The sequence below is a fragment of the Pipistrellus hanaki genome (genome assembly GCF_964339955.1).
Source record: "Pipistrellus hanaki genome assembly, chromosome: 2".
NCBI classification, from domain to species: Eukaryota; Metazoa; Chordata; class Mammalia; order Chiroptera; family Vespertilionidae; genus Pipistrellus; species Pipistrellus hanaki.
Window position 1 is genome coordinate 45,001,875 of NC_140504.1, and position 17,591 is coordinate 45,019,465.

General features: G+C 38.0%; 1 protein-coding gene across 4 annotated transcripts in view; it reads left to right on the forward strand.

Annotated features, from left to right (window-relative positions):
- CCDC50 (coiled-coil domain containing 50) overlaps positions 1 to 17,591 on the forward strand; it is a 72,289-nt gene that overhangs the window by 26,908 nt on the left and 27,790 nt on the right. For all 4 annotated transcript variants that reach the window (XM_084872586.1, XM_084872588.1, XM_084872587.1 and 1 more), the window contains exons 2-5: positions 1,380 to 1,442; positions 2,902 to 3,028; positions 4,815 to 4,905; positions 15,675 to 15,792. In XM_084872586.1, the coding sequence (XP_084728712.1) occupies positions 1,380 to 1,442; positions 2,902 to 3,028; positions 4,815 to 4,905; positions 15,675 to 15,792 (399 nt within the window). The remainder of the gene's footprint in view (positions 1 to 1,379; positions 1,443 to 2,901; positions 3,029 to 4,814; positions 4,906 to 15,674; positions 15,793 to 17,591) is intronic.

Below are 17,591 nucleotides of genomic sequence, written 5' to 3' on the forward strand. Positions count from 1 at the left end.
TTCTTTCTAGCCCTCATCTTTCTCACCTACTAAATGGGAGGGTTAACCAGCTTATCTTGTAAGCACTTTCATCCTATGAAGTATCGGTTAACACATCTGGGCCTCAGGTTGGAGTTTGCTGAGAAAATATATAATCAAGACTTCCTATTGGAATTACTGGTTTTGCAGTTGCATTTGAGCAAGGGATAAGCTAAACTACTATTAATTTAATATGGTTTTGGAGCAAAAATGATTCCTCCATCATAAAACCATTTCAGACTAACCTTGACGTCTCTAAGTTCTGTCTACTTTTTTCTTGCAATAAGGGCCAGGGCTATATGAATATACACATATATAGTGTTAAGCATGGCAAAGGAATGTTTCTTCATTTCAGTTAAATGTACTTACAGGCAAATCCAAAGTTGTAGAAAGACATCTATAACGTCTGGTAAGCCCTAGGAAACATTTCTGTAAGTCCTACACATTACAGTGGTCTGAGGCTTTGAGCAATTTTCTTTTTTAATGTCAGTTATACATTGGAATAGAGTAAGGACATATCACCTAAACTACATATCCTAAAAAAAAATACAAAAAAAAACACAAGAACATTACTTTCATGAGTCCTGCCTGTATGTTTGCTTTAAGAAGCAGGAGTCCAAATTGTAATTTGGGGTAGAATGGACCTTGGAGACTATTCCTTCTCATTTGCTTCTAAGAAAATAGGTCAGCAAATGGTTTGCCTGGATCTCCAGGTGGAGGCAAAGTTAGGGGCAGGATTCTGGTATACTCTGAGGTTCCCATTTTCTTTTGGTTTGCAGATTCTTTTTAGACAACTACCTTTAGAGAGATCTAGACAAGTTCTAACCAGTGTCTAAGGGTGTGGACTATTAAAGAATGTGATTATCCTTAAAGTAGAGATCTGCTCCTACTAGAGTGACTGATGAAGACATGTTTTTCCTTAATGACACCAGGATAGATATAAGTCTCTGGGAGAGGATGCTCTGGACCCCAGTGGCTGAAGCATTGGCCAGGTTTATTTAACTCCTCTGACCACTTGACAACTAGTTTTCTGTCAGCTGCAATATGCAAAACATCCTTATCTATTGGAATTTCCTGACATCGGGGTTCTGACTCTATGGTTAATATCTTTAGGCCAGGGACCACAGCTAACCATTATTTTGTGATATCCTGTGCTTGTCACTGAGCAGGTACTTATGTGTTTTTTTTGTGTGTGTGTGTGTGTGTGAAAGAAGACTATGCTATCTACTCACCATTTTGTGCAGTGCAAGTTATGAAGTTGATCATCTTAAGAGAACTGACTTTTGAAGTAAAGAAAATGCTTTTCTTTTTAGTACTACTAATGAGCCTTCCTATCTGCTTTTCTCTCTCATCCTCTGCAGTGTGTCGAGATTTCGCTGTCCTGGAGGACCACACCCTGGCCCACAGTCTGCAGGAACAGGAGAGTGAGTAATAGCCCTCAACCCTGCTCCTTCAGTTTTCTTTTGTGTAGTGGTAGCTTGAGGCAGGTGTCTTCGAGTGAGTCAGGGAGAGAACACCTTCACCAGACTGTACCATCCATCCCTCCGAGCAAATTGTCTGTGCTCAGGACACCCAGGTGAAGCATGACATACTGGGTGTTTTGAAGTATGACAGCTTCCAGGTGTTAGATGACTGTGGGTACATTGGAGGAAAAGAGGAGATCAAAACCTTAGTGTGTTGTAGGAGGGAGACTGGTTGTATATGTGTCAACGTGAGAAGCGTCCAGACTTGTAGAGAAGTTTTATGAGTATATGTGAGCCAAACTGAGGACAATTGCCCAGAAGCAAAATCTCAACAGACTGGAAAAAAAAATGCTCCACAGAATGGCAGTTTTGCAGTTTATTTTATACATTATAGTCAAAGGAGGAAACATAGGGAGGGTTACATGAAATCCATTGATGATAGTTTAGGGAGGCAGTAGAAAGCAAATCAAGGAAATCTCTGAGATTAGATAAAGAGTAAAATGGAGACACACAGACTTCTTTTACATTGCTGGGTACAAGATAGTTACTAATTAACTTTGCAGCACATAGAGATGGTATGCAGGGGAACAAGATAACAAAGGGGTTTTGTGGTCTCCTTGACTGGTAAAGGGGGATTACTCTGACATTTCAAAGGTATGTTATCTTAGATGCAAAAAGTCAGTAGACAGGCTTAGTTAAGGTAAAGACTGATCTTTGTCAAGGAAGATACTGCTCTAAGACATGACCGTCAGTGATGACTCACTTGAATTCAGTTGCCGACCATCCTTTGTGATTACTTCCATCCTGCAGGCCCTCCCTGAACTTGTCAGGTGTAGTGTGTGGCCCCTTTTTTGTCCTCACTGTATTTGGGGTGTGTAGATATCTGGTATAGGGAGCTATTTCTTACCCTAGGAATAGGGGCAAAGGTCTTTTTTCAGGCAATGAAGGTATCTAGACTGTGGATTTTTCTGAATATTTAAGTAGTATATAATTATGAAAAATGAAGCTGTGTTTGTTGTACAAAAGTACATATTTATGAATATGTAATTTGTGAATCATTAATTGGTGAAGCAATAGAAAAGTAAGTATTGAAAAATGTAGTTTATAACTAGAGTGATAGCTTGTGGAGCAGAGAGAGCACTGGCCCTGGCTTTCGAATATTTGTGTAGAAATCCTGGCACTGCCACTGTTTTGCCATGTGACCAAAGGGAAGTGACTTAACCTTTCTGACCCTCTTTATACTTAATGGAAAGATGGGGATAATAATTTCTGTGCTGCCTATTAACCGGTGTTATTGAGAGCATACAATAAAATGACGGGTATGAAGCTCTTTAATGGAAAAGCTTTTTTAAGTTTATTAAGAAGTTTATTATTAACAAGCCAAAGCATTTTAATTCCTCTCCTCCATCTTTCTGTCCAGTTGAGCATCATTTGGCATCAAACATTCAGCGGAACCGTTTGGTCCAGCATGATCTCCGGGTGGCTAAGAAACTGCAAGAGGAGGATCTGAAAGCTCAGGCTCAGCTTCAGAAGCGCTACAAAGACCTGTGAGGATTCTGGGGAGTGGAGGGAATCATGCCGGGACTGGTTTACTGGTTTCTTCTGTGGAGCCAACAACCAGGACAGGGGAGGTGGAGACTCTCCTTGTGTTCCTCTCATTCCTGACACTGTTAGATTAAAAAAATGGTGTGTGTGTGTGTGTGTGTGTGTGTGTGTGTGTGTCTATCTGTTTCTTTGATTTGAAAACTTTGGTGTTGGGATGTGTGCATTCTGGTGTGAACTCTTAGCATTTTAACTTGTATGACTTTGAGAAATGTGGTCCGTCTATTTTCCTTCCATACAAGAAGGAAAAAGATGATCTATGCCTCATAGTTTGGTTGTCTGGGGGATCCATTGAAACACTGTACATGATAGAACTTCATGACTTGTTTTGGGTTCCTTTACTGTGTCCTATCAGGGTTTGCTGCTGTTATTTTCCTCAAACCTCTTACTTCTCAGATACAGGCAGAATCTTCTGGAAAGCCCTGAATTGCACACTCAGTTCTCTCCATAGCTTCAGTGTCTGACAAACATTCTTTTTTCAATCTCCTCTTTTACAGTTAGATATGAAAAGATCATATCTAAGTTTTCTTATGGAACAATTACTTTTCATTTTCAATGCCCTAAAACTCCCAGGGTACATTTCTTCTTTGATAGTAGCTCCTTATATCTAATTCTCTAAGGGTGGATTTAACATTAGCTATTGTTTTAAGGAAGAAGGGGTAAAGGGACAATCAAAGGTACCCCTCAGGTTTTTTTAGTTGTCATGTGCATATAAACAAGAGAGCCTATTATTTTTGCTGCCTTTGAGGAAGGGTTTCTCTTTTTATTTTATTTTTGGTGGAGAGGACTTCATTCATCTTTTTTTGTTCAGCTTCCATCTTTTGTAAATAAACATTCTTACTGACTCTTGCTATCCCTGACACCATGAAAGGCACTGGACACCACAGATGTGAAGAAACATAACCACTGCCTTTAATGGCCTTAGGAACATATTATAAACACTATATGTACAGGTACATGCATGAAGCACATATAATTGAATAGTCAACTTCATGTTTATGAAGAGAGAATAGATTGAGAAATTTATTAGGCAGCTTCTGAGCACAGGAGCAAGACTTACTCATTTTTGTATCCTGTGTTGAGCATAGAATCTGCATATAGAAGATGGTATATTTAAATATTTATTAAATGCCCACATGCCAAAACAAACAAAACTATGGTAACAGCAGTTTTCTCAGTGGTCAGTATTAAATAAGCTAGAGTCAGCCAGAGAGGTTTCTACTGGGAACTGTAGCTGAGGAATATACGTTTTCCCTTTTTAAAAACATTATCAAAACTGAAAAAAATATATAATTAAAAATTTATAAACACCAAAGTCACCCTCTAGGTGATCACAGTATTGTTGACATTGAGTGATCTCACTCCCCGTGTTTTTCTGTGTACTCTATGTATTTGTGGAGATTAATCTTACAGTGTACACCTCCTTTGCAGAAAACATGCCTGTCTCCCTGTAGGTGGTCCCAGTGGAGTGAGATGATATGGTCGTATAGAAAAAGCATGGGACTTTCCATTGTAGTGTCAGCATCAAATTTTCACTTAGATTCGCTGTGCCCTTAGGGAGGTAATTTCATTACTCTGGCCTCAAGCTCTTCATCTGTGAGTGGTGACAACAGCAAGCTCTGCCACACTGTTGTGAGGATTGAGATTAAAATGTGCACTGGCTCATAGTGAGTAGTCAGTACATTGTTTCCTCTTTCCTTTACTCATGTTGTTTTGTCTTTTGTTTTTTAGTGAACAACAGGACTGTGAAATTGCTCAGGAAATCCAGGAGAAGCTGGCTATTGAGGCAGAGAGACGGCGCATTCAGGAGAAGAAGGATGAGGTTGGTTAATGCCCTTATACCCGGGGAGGAAGGACTGCTCTGCTCTGGACCAGTTCCTTTCTGTGTTTCTGGGCTAAGTGTATGGCTGCTGCATGGGCAACAGAACTCTCCTCTTTTGAGTGCATAGTCCAAGCATTGCCCTCCATAGACCATTATTTATTGCCCACCAATCAGTTGCATGTGGTGAAATCTGAAAACATGATAAATTAGTATCCTAGGGTTGCTATAACAAATTACCACAGTCTTGGTGACTTAAAACAAGAGAACTTTATTTTCTCGCAGTTTTGGAGGCTAGAAATTGAAATTAGGATGGTGGCAGGGCTATGCTGGCTGTTGGGAAAAATCTTTCTTTGCCATATTCTAGCTTCTGTGGCTCCTGACAGTCTTTGGCATTCCTTGGCTTGTCGCTGCATCACTTCAGTCTCTCCCTCCATTGTCGTGTGGCTTTCTTCCCTGTATTTTTGTGTCCTCCTGTTTTCTTATAAGGACATCGTCTTTAGATTGAGGACCTACCCCAATCTAATGTGACTCCTCGTAACTAATTATACCTGGAAAGACCTTATTTGTAAATAGGGTCGTATTATGAGGTCCTTGTTGGAAATGAACTTTTAGAGGACTCGATTCAACCCAATACAGGATGTCTGTCTATAGAGTATTCCCACAACTTTAATGTGAGCAGAACTTAAGTATGGCCTGAGCAGGGGTCAGGAGCAGTCATTGTTCTCTCTTTTTTGTTAATTGTTTTACTTGCCTAAGATTTGCTGTCTCAAAGCACTGATCTGCTTGATTCTGTATATATTTTTAAATTGTATTGTTTTTAAAGTAAAAAATGACTAAAATTAGCAATAGTATTTGTATTTAAGATTTGAATATGCAGCTATTACCTGCATTTGTGTTATGTTTTCTGTATTTGTTAGTTTCTTTTCACTTTGAATTGATTGTCTTCCTTCTTTCATACCTATTCTGCTATTCTCATCCACTATCTTGATTTATAGTAAGGAAGAAAATGATTTATAATTTTGAATAATATAATGGTCATATGATTTATTATATAATTATAAATACTTTGTAGGCTTAAAAGGGGGCACTATTAATAATTTACATAAACTGGGATTGTCCTTAGCTAACTGGAACATATGATTGTCCTATTAAATAGATATGGGCAGGGTCACCAGTATACTGGTCTGTACACACTGCTACTCTCACTGAGCCATCCTGGTTCCGATAAAAACTGTTTGTTCATTGACAAACGAGTATGAGACACTCACTGTATGAGTGTATTTGGCTGTGTCTTTAAGAAATAAACCACATTTCTGTGGTTATCCGAACTGGAAGTAGGAATTAGGCATTGCCTCCTGTCCTTCCTGTTATCAGCACAGGAGCTCTTTCTTCCAGCAAAGTGTGTTGCTTCTCTATAGTCAAGACTTTGCTTTAGGAATGAAACTGGGAACTGAAAGAAGTGATTATATTTTGTAGACAGGGAAGCTTCTTTTTAAAAATAACAGAGTAATGGTTGGCTTCTGATAAATGCTACTGGTGTCCTGTGATTTTTCTCCTCTCCCCTGCCTCATTCAGGGACAAATGATTATAAGGAGAAACCAAAACACTTTCTTTTAGGCATGTAGAATCTACGTAGCAATCTCAATAAATAACCCCATGATAATACTATATAAAGTAAGCAGTGTAGTGACAAAGTCCATTTTTCACATATAGAAGTTGAAGAAGAAAGTGACTGGCCCCATGCTATAATAAGGTGCCAGGGAAATGGTTGTACATACAATACAGATTTGACTGACAGCTTCTGACTTAGCTATTTTGTGACATAACATAAATCATGTAGATTTTGAAGTTAACTGCTCTGGGTTTGAATCTTAGCTGTTTAACTTTTAGCCTTGTGTTTCAATATCTTTCTTAAACATGTAGAAACGCAGGTTCTATATTGGAGAAGTCATGATAGTTATGCATAATTTAAAGAGCTGTTATGAGGTTTAAATGAAATCGTGTACAAAAGATACATACTAACTTAGTAATTGCTCTTTTTGCTTTCTTGTAAGGTGTTTTTCTCACCATCCTACTCTTTGTAACAACTCAGATTTCTCTTGTAGGGATGTGTGATAAATCAGTGGAGGTATGTGATAAGTGGGAGAGTGGCTTAGTGTATTCCAAAATGCTGAAGTTTGAGGGATCTTCAGGAGTTTTGTTGCCCCTAAAGTAAGGCAAAGTAATGAGAGGCCTAAGGAAAAGTGACCAGACGTCCCGCTTTTAACAATTTTTCCCCTGTCCTGTGGCGTTTAAAAAAAGTCCCGATAGGGATGTCTGGTCACTTTACCTTAGGCCTGTCACTACTTTACCTTCCCCACTATTTGACCTACTGAAGTGTGTCCCCTGCCCCTGGACAGCGAAGAGGTTAAATGAGAAACCCAGTTGTGGAGACTTAGCGAGGCTAGCCTTTAAAAACCCCATTCAGACTTTTTGAGTTTTCAACTGGTGCCTTAGATTAGAAGGCAAAGATATTCTTACTGTGCAAAGATATTCTTTTATGGTAGAAAACTATGACTCTCGCTGAAACCGGTTTGGCTCAGTGGATAGAGCATAAGCCTGTGGACTGAAAGGTTCCAGGTTCAATTCCGATCAAGGACATGTATACCTTGGTTGTGGGCACATCCCCAATAGGGGGTGTGCAGGAGGCAGCTAATTGATATTTCTCTCTCATTGATGTTTCTAGCTCTCTATTCCTCTTCCTTTCTCTCTGTAAAAAATCAATAAAATTATTATAAAAAATAAAAATATGACTCTCAGCTTACAGATATGTTGTTAATATTAAATGAACAAAATTTGCATTAGTAAAGTTTGTCTTGAAAGATGTATGATAACACAAATTCATTTATTTTCATCCAAGCTGGCTCACACAGGAAACTGAGACAGTAGTGCTCATTTTCCTGCCAAATATTCCAAAAGCCTTGCCTGTTAGTCATGAACTGTCGTAATTCATCTCTCTCTGTCCCCCCGCCCCCCTCCCCCGACCTTCTTTACTTCCATGTAGAGTCTGCTTAGCTAATGAGTTTTTATTCAACAGCAGGGATGTGGAAAATTCCTCTCTGGATTTTCACCCAAATCTCTTTTAGAAGTTTTTGGGATCAACTTTCTTGGGTACTTTATAATCCTCTAAAACAACCAGATGTGGGAATCAAAGTCCCTTTACTCTTGATACAGATCCCCCCCCCCCCCCCCCCCCCCCGAACAACATTGTGTAGGAGAATTAAGAGTTATACAACTTTGTGGGTGAATCAGCATGTCTAGCTTTGTTCCAGTATAATTTTATTATGATTTTAACAGAGCACAGATGAAGGAAAGTAGCATTTCCTTTCAGAGAGACAGCTGTTGAAAAGTTTAAAAAAAAATAAAAGGGAAGGAAAAAGATCTTTTATATTTTTATCAGCATTGTGGCCTCTCCTCTCTTTCCTTCCCTCTCCCTTTCCCCTCTTTTCTCTTTACTCCTCCCTCCCTACTTTCATTCTTTCTTCCTTTCTTAAAAATTGTTAACAGTATCTTAACTATAGTATCCTCATGTGTTTCTAGGTGCCGTGTTGAAAGGGCTTCTAGCCTTTGGGAATACCATACTGTATGAGTTTGTGATTAGTACAAGTGGACTAATTTCACTGGGATCCCTCTCTTGATCACAACATAAGCATTTGTCAGTGACCTTTAATAAAACTAAGGAATGTGTATTTAGTTCATTTAACTTAGTTATTCTTAAGTAAAACTCTAAGAGAGAAAGTGTGTGTGTATCTATCTGTGTGTGTATGTGTGAGATGAGAAAGAGAGCGAGAGAGAAATAGAGAGAAAGAGAGAGAGAGACTATCCCTAGAAATACATATGTGTGTCTTTGAACTTAGGTTTGTAGTTAGACAGACATGAGCAGAACAAGGATGATGGGCCAGGTATAGAAGGTCACCAGGATGGAAAGCCCCTGGTGCCTAGCAATGAGCCAAACTGGGAAAACAAAGACCTCACCCCTTAGGGTAACCTTTCCTCCCCTAGCATATCGCTGGTCATCTGGTTTAGACCCACTGATCTTTCATATTGCTGGTTATTCAGTCTGGAACCCCCTGACCTTTCCTTCCCTGGCATGTTACTAGTTATGAGAATTAGACCCCTCAGAGGAGAAATAAGAGGGTGGGAAAATAGCCTTTAATCATTAAGCTCCCAAGACCGTGAGGTTCAGATCCACATTCAGTTGTGTTTCAGATCGAGTCCCAGAAAATCAGTAAAACCAGAAAGCGATCCTACAGGCTGACCTCAGGACCAGCTGCGTTGGATAACAATACCCTGTCTTGGTGCCAACCAATGAGTGGAGACCATGACCCTGAAAGGACACACCTAGAAAGCTGATGAATATTCTGTTGGGATTCTCCCCTGAGGCCTCTCAAAAAACCTCTGCCCTTAAAAGGCTCTTAGGACAGAGGACCCAGATCACTATTCCCCACCAGGAGCATACCCTAGTCTTTCTCCTCCCTTCACCTCTTTATCCTACCCCAGGTGTGTTACCTTTATCCTTCTCATTCCTAAGTCCTAAGTGCCATTCTTTTGCCTCTGAAACTGGTTTCCTAAGACCATTGCTTGTACCACTCACTTCTACCTCTGTGACTTTCCATATAAACTTTCTCTTATTGAGTCTTGGCTCTGAATTCTTTCCTAGCCAGAGCTCAAATACCACGGATGCTGAACCCAGGTCTGGTCTTACCCAACCAGTCTAACACCTGTTGCCATTCTCACAACCAACAAGTCCAAATATATGTGGCTATTAGAGAAAAACTTCTCTTTTTTTCTTAAGTAAACAACATAGCCACCATGTTATGAAAAGTCTGGCACTAGTCCAGCAATTTAAAATCACTTATAATATTGACTGCTCAGGAATAAACTTAGTAGCCAATTTATATTAAAAATTGTGAACCATGCTACTGTTTTCATAGCATTTTTTTAACTGATTAGAATTCCATGTTCTAGAAGAATTTTTATATAAGTTGGTGATATTTTCAGAATAGCTCAAATAATAATACATTTTAGTTACTAAAATTGTTTCCTATGTTTTGGTACTAAAAATAAGTTAAAATATATATGGCAAGAAAGGATTAGTGAATGGGAAACTCTAGCTAAGAAAAAGTCTTCTCTGTGTTTATCCTATTTATACTGACATTTTTGCACCCATAGAATTGGAATGATCTTTTTTTCCTAGTACTATACAGTAATTCTTTTGGGATTATACCTACTATGAGGTCCCTATGGAGTTAGAAGTTAAAGTTATTGCTAGTTGGTAAAAAATTTAGCAATCTAATGGAATGGCTTTCTTTTTTTTCTTTCTTCTTTCTGCCAGTCATTTGATTGTTACTACTTTAGATCCCTTTTAGGTTGTTGTTATACCCAAGATTTCCCAGGGAAAAATAACCCTGATATGAAATCACATAAACCATAAAAATACTTAAGGAATCCAACACCGTGGTTCAGTAATTTGTCAACTGCTTGAGAAAAATGTGCCAGGCTCCTGTGGGCTCCAATACAACTTGCTTGAATTAATGGCTCTCTTGGGGCACTGATCTTTGTACATCTTACATTATGTAATTACTAGAGGCCTGGTGCATGAAGTTTTTACCGGGAGTGGGGGGTGTTCCCTCAGCCCAGCCTGCACCCTCTCCAATCTGGGACGTTTCAAGGGACATCCCTCTCACAATCCAGGACTGCTGGCTCCCAACTGCTCACCTGCCTGCTTTCCTGATTGCCCCTAGCCACTTCTGCCTACCTGCCTGATCACCCCTATCCACTCCCATGCCAGCCTGATTGATGTCTAACTGCTCCCCTGCCAGCCTGTTTGCCCCCAACTTCCCTCCTCTACTGGCTTGGTTACCCCTACCTAACTGCCCTCCCCTGCAGGCTTGATCGCCCACAACTGCCCTCCCTTGCAGGCCTGGTCCCTCCCAACTACCCTCTCCTGATGGCCATCTTGTGGTGGCCATTTTATGTCCACATGGAAGCAGGATCTTTGACCACATGGGAGCATCTATCTTGATCTTATGTGTTGGAGTGATGGTCAATCTGCATATTACTCTTTTATTAAATAGGATTTGCTTCTGATTTTCCTTCTGGTTTTCTCTTTCCTTCTTGTTGTAGAATTTTCAGTCAGTCGACTACCTGTAGCTCTGGGCAATGTCCACTCTACATTTTAGTTGTATTCCATTGAAATTGTTGTGTGCTGCTGCGGTTAGGTGTCTACCTGAGCAGCCATCTTGGATCCTCTCTCAGGCTTCCCAAACTTTAATGTCAGGATTTGCTTCTAATCTTTGATATATAAGGACTTTCAGGATAGTGACCATGTCTTGTTTCTCAGGCTTCAACCATGTTTGGCCCAGTGAAGGTGTTCAGCAAATGTTTGTTTTCATTAAAATGACTTTCCTTAACATTCTAGAGATTTTTTACTGTGCCCTTTCTTATGCTCATAGCTTCAGATTTTCCAGTTGGGTGGCTTGGATAATAAAAAGGGGAGAGATGAGATATAATAGTAAATTGTCATTCCAATAAATGGCTTGGCCAGAAAGACTTCTATATCACCGTTATTCTGTATGTGTTAGTCCAAAGTAAATCTACCTGCTGATGAATATGATTAATTAAAAAATAAACTGATGAATAAAATAGACCCAGAGACATAGAAGCATGGAGCAAACTGTTGAATCTCAGAGAGAAGGTGTCAGGGGGAAGAGGGGTTGATGTGGAAGGCCTAGGGAAGAGTGGGTGTGGTTTGGAGGGGACCAGTGGGGGGGAGAAAGGGGGCACCTGTAATCCTTTCAAGCAAAAAAGATAATTTAAAAAAATCATGGAAAATTACTTCAGAAGGGCTTATGAGTTATTTTAGCTTTTTTTTTTTTTTTCCAAGTTATGTTTTATGGAACACCAATTCTATAAGGTTTATATTTTTATTTTTTTTAAAAAAGGTTTCTGCCTCAAGTAAATTTAGAAATTCATGAATTATAGGAAGATAACACGTATCTTTCATCAAAGTTTTAAAATATCCTAATGTTTTGTGTGTTTTTGTTTTTTTTAAACATGGTTCTTTTAAAAAAATATATTTCATTGATTTTTTTACAGAGAGGAAAGGAGAGGGATAGAGAGTCAGAAACATCGATGAGAGAGAAAGAAACATTGATCAGTTGCCTCCTGCATTATGTGCCCACTGGGGATGTGCCCGCAATCAAGGTACATGCCCTTGATTGGAACCGAACCTGGGACCCTTCAGTCCTCAGGCTGACACTCTATCCACTGAGCCAAACCGTAGGGCCTAATGCTCATTTTATTTATTTATTTATTTATTTTTTATTTTTTTTAAATATTTTATTGATTTTATACAGAAAGGAAGGGAGAGAGAGAGAGAGTTAGAAACATCGATGAGAGAGTCATCAATCAGCTGCCTCTTGCACACCCCCTACCTCTTGCACACCCCATATCCCCCCCTGGGGATATGCCCGCAACCAAGGTACATGCCCTTGACGGAATCGAACCCGGGACCCTTTAGTCCCCAAGCCGACGCTCTATCCATTGAGCCAAACCGGTCCCGGCCCTAATGCTCATTTTAAAGAGTTAGCTATAATACTTGCTTTCCATAGAATGCTTTGAGTTTTTTTAGGAGAACCTTTTGAGTCCTCTGTTTTTTTGGAATAGAGCTTGGGAAATCCTGTTCTAGATTAACCTTTAACAGGAGAAGCTGAAGACCAAGGAGGTTATTAATGTTCAGGGTGACTAAGCTGCATCCAAGCATTGTGACTAATAGTTGCCATTGTAAGCTGCCTCAGGGAAATTTTTTTTTTTTTTTAAATCACCCAGTTGAACTCATTGCACAGTAATGATGTTGGAAAGCAGCGGGGAGAATTGACTGAAGCTAAACCACCGTTATATTAAAGCAGTTATTTTCCATTGACTTTTATTCTTTCACTCCTCAAGTTAAGTAATCTTTTGTTCTTACTGGATAGAATCTTACTCAGAGAGCTGAGAGCTTCAAAAAGGAGAAGGTGTGGGTGCTAAGGTGCATGACACATTATGATTACTTTTTTCTACTTGATGAACATCACTTCTTTAGCCTAGGGCATCATCCTTGTTTCTCTCCTGGGTTTTCACACTGAGAAAGTAGCTTATTGCTATATATTTATTAGGACTAAGTTCTGTAGTAGGAAAGCAATTATAAGGTGTCTGTTGAGTGTAGTTTAATAATTATTTGGAGCTGATAATTATTCTTTATATTTTTTACTCATTTATAGCAAGGGAAATTTTTTGCTTTCTGTAAAGTAAACCACTTAGGAAAATGTAGTGTTGGGTGCTTAATAAACATGACGACTTAGGAAATTGCTAGCATTTTTTCCTACTTCTGAAGCAAAAAGTATAGTAATTTTGGAAATTCTATAACAGATATTAATTTTGTTTGTCTCACCATTCTATTCTATAGTCCTGATTGACGTACTACTTTGTAAGGCATCAAATGTAATAAACCTGGCACGGCAACTGGTACCTGGTAATACTCAGAGAATTATTAAAATGATACCTAAAGGAGTCAAGATATTTGACTTTAAGATTGAGTAGTTCAAACTCTTCATTGTATAAAGACTTGAAGCCCAAAGAAACTCTTATTAGTAGTGAGTATTTCTTTCATAGTGTCTCTGGAACATTTCTGGCTTGAACTGGAAGGAAAAAGGAAATCATCTTAACTTTGAGACTTAGGGAGCATTTTCCATCAAAGTGTTAGAAATACAGATATCTTTGCATGAAAGTTATGTGTAAGTAGGATTGTGTTTTTACCTCATTCTGAGTAGCAACATTTTGTGAGTACACACTAAAGTGTCTTACATTGTAACATGGACTTTTATATAGATTTATAAGAATCTTCCAGTGTATGTAGCACTCAAAGGCAATATGTTAACAGTGTATTTATAACTTTGAATTTAGGCATTATTTAATATAAAGTAGGATTTGTAAGCCTATTTTGGTGAACGTTAAATATTGAGTATCGGATAATCATTGCTAATTTATCTAGCCTCAGCATCCAACTTACTTCTACATTGATGTGTGAAATAAATTATTTAGATGGAATGTTTTTAGGTCTTCCAGTTTTTCCATATTCTTCATTTTGACATTCTCAGAAAATTGCAAAAGGAAGAATAGTAATTGATTCTTCAAAATTTACACTAAAGTTTAGGCACTTCTGTATTTCTTCTTATAAATACAAAGAAATAAACACCTCAAACTACCATTATTATTACTATTTGTATGAGCCTTTAAGAGTCTGGTGACAGCTATGGACCTTTTCTTCAAAAAAGTGTTCACAAACAAATTTTATGGGTTATTTTATAGGGCTTTCATAGAAATAGTCTTCAGATTCAAAACACTGTCACTTTTCAGCTCAAAACATTTAGTAACCCTTCATTTATTATGCTTCAGATTTCTTAAGATTGTCGGCAAGGAATACCTGTGATTCAGCCTCAAACTTTTTTTTTTCTAGCCTTACCTTTCTTTGCAACACTTCACATTCTAATTGGACTATTGATCATTCTGTAGAATAATATCCATTAAGACATTTATAATTTTTCTGATAATGCTTTCTCTTTTTACTTTGCCTATTGGAATCTAAATCTTTGTTCAAAACTAAACACAGATGCAAAGACTTGCATAATTCCTTTAAGGCAGTGGTTCTCAACCTTTTTAAGGCCTCGACCCTTTATACAGTTCCTCATATTGTGGTGACCCCCAACCACAAAATTATTTTCATTGCTACTTCATAACTGTAACTTTGCTACTGTTAGGAGTCATAATGTAAAAATATGTGTTTTCTGATGGTCTTAGGCGACCCTGCTAGCGACCCACAGGTTGAGAACCGCTGCTGTAGAGCCTAAGACTATCAGAAAACAGATATTTACATTATGATTCATTAACAGTAGCAAAATTGCAGTTATTAAGTAGCAACAAAAATAATTTTATGGTTGGGGGTCACCACAACGTGAGGAACTGTATTAAAGGGTCATGGTATTAGAAAGGTTGAGAATCACTGCTTGAAGGAGAACTAATATTCCCTTTTTTATAGTCCGATAGACATTTTTATTCTTCTTTTGAGGTTTTATAATTGACTTGTTTTGTAGGTATTTGTGTACACGTTCCTTTTTTTAGGGAGTTGGTAATGTTTTGGGGACAGGGTTGGAATGTTGTTCATCATCCAGTAATTGCTTAAGTCTTGCCTGGAGATGAAGTGAGGGGAGGCAGGAGGAAGACTGTTTCTCTTCTTCAGTTAGGCAGCGGTACTCTGATGCCGAGCTCAATCGGGATCAGCCCAAAACTCTTAACATTAAATTCTAAACACAACTGATAAAGTTTTATAGATTACTACATCCTTCCCCACCCAGACTTGCTGAATCATTGTCTTGGGAAAAGGGCTCACAAATATGAATTTTTATTGTATAGCCAACTTTTGTATACTAGCTTCAAATACCTTCAGATTAAAGTTTAAATTTTAATTAAAAAAAAAAACCTTTCTCTGTTATCTGGATCTTGTGTCTCTGCTATTGAGCATTCATCTGCGCTATTTAAATCGCTTGAGTTTAACACCAGAAAGCCTGCAGAGCCATAGACTGAGCCCACCTACAAAAGCTTAGTAGTGAGTGTGGAATCATTGACCTGCGGAGTCATTGTATGGAGTTCGTTCATGCTTTAGTAATACTTATTTTCGTTCTCTGTATTTGCAGGACATAGCTCGCCTTCTGCAAGAAAAGGAGTTACAGGAAGAGAAAAAGCGAAAGAAACACTTCCCAGAATCCTCTGGAGGGAATGCTTATGGAGAAAGTTACTATTATGAAGATGGAGGTAACATTGCCTACAATCATGACCTACTCTATCCTTAGATTCAAAGCTTTTCCCCCCATTTCTCTTGTCTTTTAAAGATAAGCCAATGGTGACAAATTAAAATTTATGATTCTCTGTGCATTCTTTTGCTTTTGATGCTTTCTTTGCTATTCGATTACCACATAGAGAACTTTCTGGGGGAAGGAAGTTCCTTCGAAGTTTCTCTTTCTAGTGCCTGTGTTTGCAGTATGGTGGTGGGCAATTTCGGTGGTGGTGGCTCTTCACCTTCAGTGTGTTGGGAAACGAGTATTTGCAGGTTATTGCTCAGTCCTTTTTAAAGATTTGTCAAAGGAAAGTTATTTCCTATAGCTTCTAGTATGAGTGTTTATTGTAGTTCAGCTTAGAGGCCATACTTAGGATAACAAATAATAAAATCTAAAGGCTGCTTCTAGGAGTAAAGATTTAAGTTTGATGGTTTTAAATACCCTTGCAAACTATCAGTTGCTTCTCTATAATTTCATTTAGAAAGGTAAGTGGGTGTTTGTTTTTGATGAGTAGGATGAAAGGAATGTATATGCAGATGATGGAATTATCACAGGTTAGGTGCATCTTGCTCAGTCACATCGTTCCTCCAGAGTGATCATAATTAGTAGAGCCCAGCCCTATGGTGTAATTAGTAAGCAGGTTGATTCTTCATTTATTGCTTGCTGTGTTCTTCTTCCATATGTAAAGTGCCCAGCTCTTTTACGGTACCTATTTTTTTTTACACTGATTTTTCTAATGCAGACATGTAGTACATCATTTAAAAAGAAACATTATGGCCCATGTTGTGCTATACTAGACACCAGAAGGTAAAGAGTTACTCTTTAGACTTAATTAAAATCTTAGGGATGTGTTTTTATTTCGTTTTTACTTTTAATTCTACTCTGGAGGCATGTGCACTGCAAATAAAAATAACTGCTTTAAACTTTTAAGTCTAGAAAAATTATTAGGATGGCAATGAGTATACTAAAATATTAATTTAGTCTCTCTTTTAAAACCTTATACTAACTTAATTTAGTCTCTCTTTTAAAGCCTTATACTAACTTGAAACCTGGTTGTCTTGATCACAGTGTCCTCATCCTGATTCATATCAGATGTTAAGAATTCAGTGGATTTTCAGGGATATCTAAAAGTTAAACAAACAAACAAACAAACAAAAACCCCACAAAAACCACTATTTGATATATACCTTAAGTGCTTTTGTAAACTTATAGAGAGTGGCATATATGTCATTTGGGGGGGATTGGGAATGTGAAGTAGTGACCTCCTTAGCATATGCTTGTAAATGTTGGAATTCGTTTTCAGTTGTGTTGTTGTTGAGAGATTATGTGTTGCTGAGCATGTGATCCTTATTTATAGGCCTCTGAGTTAGACCCAAGTTGAAATGAGAAAAATCACATTACAATTCAGTTTGTATTTACAAAGTGGTCCTTATATTCTTTGCAGTGGTCCTTTCCCAACACATAAGAGATAATTCTTTCATTGAACTTCTCTGTCTTTGCGTAATATGATTTTTGCTTTACTTACATAATCACAGTATATTATTACAGAAGCTTTCAGCTTTTTTACTTAAAATTTAATAAATTAATCTTTTTAAATGATCATTTATAAATTTTATGCTAATTTATAATTATACCAATATCTGTCAGATTTATATCAACTGAAATGGTATATCTTATTGTGAATCCATGTTTTTCTTTCAAAGCAATTTACTTAGTGGCATTGCAAGTATATCAGTGATATTTTTTAAGTTTTTGGTCTTTGGAGTCATACAATCT